This window comes from Triticum dicoccoides, chromosome 1B, assembly GCF_002162155.2.
Source record: "Triticum dicoccoides isolate Atlit2015 ecotype Zavitan chromosome 1B, WEW_v2.0, whole genome shotgun sequence".
In the NCBI taxonomy this organism is placed as follows: domain Eukaryota; kingdom Viridiplantae; phylum Streptophyta; class Magnoliopsida; order Poales; family Poaceae; genus Triticum; species Triticum dicoccoides.
In genome coordinates this window covers 172,284,027-172,287,729 of record NC_041381.1, presented here as the reverse complement: position 1 = coordinate 172,287,729, position 3,703 = coordinate 172,284,027, and the positions used below count along the sequence as shown (strand labels likewise).

The window sequence follows — 3,703 nt, the reverse complement described above, 5'->3', positions numbered from 1 at the left end:
GCTGAACTCGCTGATAGGAAGATGGCTCCTTCGATCTGTAGGCGCTGTTCGATTCGGATAGTTCTATAGAGGATTTACGTTGCTTGGTTCTGTGCCAGTTTGGGTTCAGAATTTCACAACTCCAAAGTATTGGACGAAACAATTCAATTAGGTACGATATATTGGAGCCATGTTGTCCAATAGGTAAAAAGTCTAGTGTGGAATTTCGTAATGGTCTGTATTTCAAAATTTGAGCTTCTGTATTTTGCTCATCATTTACTTATGTTGATTTTTTGTTTTCAACCACATAGCTTGATCACACATCATTCTATTTATTTTTGCACTTCATCTTAGGTGAGAATCAGTTTATATTGAAAGAGAACTCCAATATATGTTGCATTCTCCTTTTATTTTAGAAAGTCGGGCAATTTCATCTGTACCGTAGGTGCAAAATGTGATGTTGGCATGCCTTACGTGTTTCTGCTGTATGTTTGTTGGTTTGATTAATATTTTTTGTTAGTTTCACTCTTTTTATGCATGCTCTTTCTGCATCTAATATTCATTGGTTTTATTTAGGCCCATATTATTATGAGGACTTGGAGGATATGATGTTTGACAACATATATAAATCCCTCAATTCTAACTTTGCGGATGGTAGCATTGGGGAGGTAATTATTTTTCCTTGTGCCATGTTTAGCACAGCTATAGGTCCTGAACTATGTCGAAGTAATGAATATCTGATTAAGTACTTGTTGGTGTAACTGAAAGGGTTGACTTGCTCTGACCAACCTTTAGGGTTTTAGCTGCTTGGCCCAGTTCCCCTATTGTATTTAAGGGTCGCTACTGTGGCCCTTCTTCCACTATTTTAAATGTTCACCGGGTCGATGGGTCAACCCTCCCCATTTCCATCTTCCCCATTTTTAACTCTAGCTTATCCAGCAGAAAACCTGAAGCTTCTTAACCATAATCAAGTTGGAATGTACTTCTTCTGTCATTTGTGTAAAGCTGTATTCGGTTTGCTCGTAAACGGTGCAATGTATGTTTATTAATTCAAAGTTTTTATGGCAAACAGGTTGCTGAACAATTTTTGATAATGCATGAAGAATGCCTGGAAAACAACTTTTCATCGATTGAGAAATTAAGGAATACATGGCCTCAAGGAAATGCTGTTTCCCAAAGTAGACAGGTATTTCAAGTTTAGTTTTAGCATGCATAATTTGTGTTGCTTATCTTCTCACATATGAGCTCATTCGTGTTGCAACCTAGAATCGATAGTATTCTCTCAAGCTCCGTTTGGATGCAGACATTCACAGGCTAGGCATTGCATAGACTTGAGTGTCAATATCAGAGGATATTGATATTGATGTTGAGATTGAATACCAATGTTTCTATTTGGATGTTTAGGTATTAAGAACCCAGACTTGATATTGACGTCTAATGCCAAATGTTGTTTGGATGGTCAAAATGGGGAAATGCAATTGTACGAGACTATGATCATTATAATGTTTTATGCATGTATAAAAATGTTTTCCATTTAACATCTGAACATATTTGTATAATTATATATCACATAATAAAAATAAGAAGAACGAACAAATGTTATGTAAAATTACCATGTCATCTCGTAACTTCCAAAAAACATGGAAAATTGGGAAAATTGTACGCAATAGTTCGGTAAATACGGTTTTGAAGAAATGATATATGATTTGGTTTCGATAAATATCAAAATGACTCGACGAATACACATCACAAAATTATGTATCGATTGTCACCTGAATATCTGAGTAATTCACATCATACTAACACCACACCATGTCTTGGTCTCTGAGATTGGCACCACAAAGCACAAAGGTCAGAATCGAACTAGGACCAATAGCATAATATGCACTCAACAGCTAGCCTAAAGCCACACACGAACTAGTTGTCCACTTCTAGCCATGAAAGGACATTAAGCACTAATGTAGGTGTGGAAACGTGTGCATCCAGGAGCGGCATCACATCAGGATCTAAAATTTGTAAAAGAGCTGTATCAATCACTAGAACTAGACGGACCAAGCCTGCCTAGAGGAACGAAGAGGACAGTACCGGCTCCTGCAACCACCACAATGCCAGGTGGTGGCGTACTTGCGCCGGACATCGGAGAGCAGAAACGGGTTAGCTGGCGAGAGGAAGAGGGAGAGGGTGGATGGAGACAGGGTAGTCGAGCGGAGGCGCTCCGGAGGTGGAGCAGAATGAGCCTGTGGGCGGAGGTTTACTTGGTGCGTCGCCTCTCCTGTTTCTTCGTGACGGGAGGAAGGGTTGGACGAGCAAGAGACAGACAAGTGAGGAGAGTAGAGAAAAACAATTCGGCCCAAATGCACGCAACTGTCGAGCTCTAACCCAAGAGATTCGGGAACGGGCTGCGGAGGCAAAAGTTCAGCACCTCAATATTTAACCTGAATACACAGGCTGACTAGCTAGGCCTACCCAACTCCTAGAATTCTGGATATTCGGTTCTGCACAATGCCAGTGTCTAATTCCAGATCTTAATATCTACATCCAAACACAGCCTCACAGTTCACTTCCAAGATCTGTTTGATAATTTGTTCAATTATTAATTCTTCAAGATGTGGTCCTTTTTATATGCTTGATTGTTGCTTTGTCGGGGTTAATTGCAAAATGCTAGATTGATTGTGTTTTTGCTCTTAACATGTGGATCTTAACCTCGTTTTCTAATTAGAACCGGTCATTGTTATTTGGAGACATACTTATATGTTCAGTAACCATGTGTATACAGTTATCTGAAGTGGTCCTCAGTCATTACAACGTTGCATTGCATAACTTTAAAGTTTAAATTGATTGATTTTATTTTTACGTGTATCTTCGACTCAGAAAGCCCCTGTAGCTAACTTTCTTTCTTCTCATGAGAAGATGGTACCCGAGGATGATGATGATGATAGCTCGGATGATGGTGATGAGCCATCAATGGGGAAAGATGAAGCAGCTAGATCAGATGATATGGTGATAGATCAGCCAAAACCTTCCAAGCCTACCCCTGATGCTGATGGGTGGACTGTTGTGCCTCCTAGGCGTGGCCGAGGCAAGAATTAAGCGCAGAAGCAAACCTTGGCAAGACAGCTCCCAGTTAGAGGCCGTTTTCTGTCTGAAGGTTTTAATATGTGATTAGCAAAACCTTGGCGCAACTCCTACTTGTGCCGTTTTCGTCTAAAGGTTTGGATTTTATCAGGAATGATGTTTGTGTTAGCATGTTATCTTTTTCACTCTTGTTCGACATGGCAACGAAATACTCTAGTTGTAAACTAGGTAAAAAGTATCTTTTATGAGGTATGCACACTTGAACTGATGATTATCTTTGCCCTTGTATTTGTGTGCTTTTGAATTCAGGTACTACTAGTTTCTTTGTCCCAAAAAGTATCACCAGACAGAACTACTAGTTTCTTTGCCCCAAAAAGTATCACCAGTAGATTTGTCCTTCTAACAGAGTAATTGACTATGTCTGTTCTTGCACCTGCCCATTTCTCAACCTCTGTAGGTGCGTGCTGCTTAGGTGCAATTCTGAAGAAGTACGACATTTCTGTTTCGGAAACCCATGCTCTCTTTAGTCAGAATAGCATGCAAAAAGTTTATTACTTCCTCCGTCCCATAATATAAGAGCATTTTTGACACTATGGAATGGAGAGAGTACAATTTAGAAGTCCTCTACGGAAAATTTACAATGAATAAA

General features: G+C 39.7%; 1 protein-coding gene across 1 annotated transcript in view; it reads left to right on the top strand.

The window, feature by feature from the left end:
- Positions 1–3,342, top strand: part of LOC119350274 (pre-rRNA-processing protein TSR2-like) — a 3,890-nt gene extending 548 nt beyond the window's left edge. Inside the window, exons 2-5 of the mRNA XM_037618187.1 lie at positions 99–151; positions 556–647; positions 1,052–1,165; positions 2,890–3,342. Coding sequence (XP_037474084.1) covers positions 99–151; positions 556–647; positions 1,052–1,165; positions 2,890–3,069 — 439 coding nt within the window. The 3' untranslated portion in view covers positions 3,070–3,342. The remainder of the gene's footprint in view (positions 1–98; positions 152–555; positions 648–1,051; positions 1,166–2,889) is intronic.
- Positions 3,343–3,703: the final 361 nt, after the last annotated feature.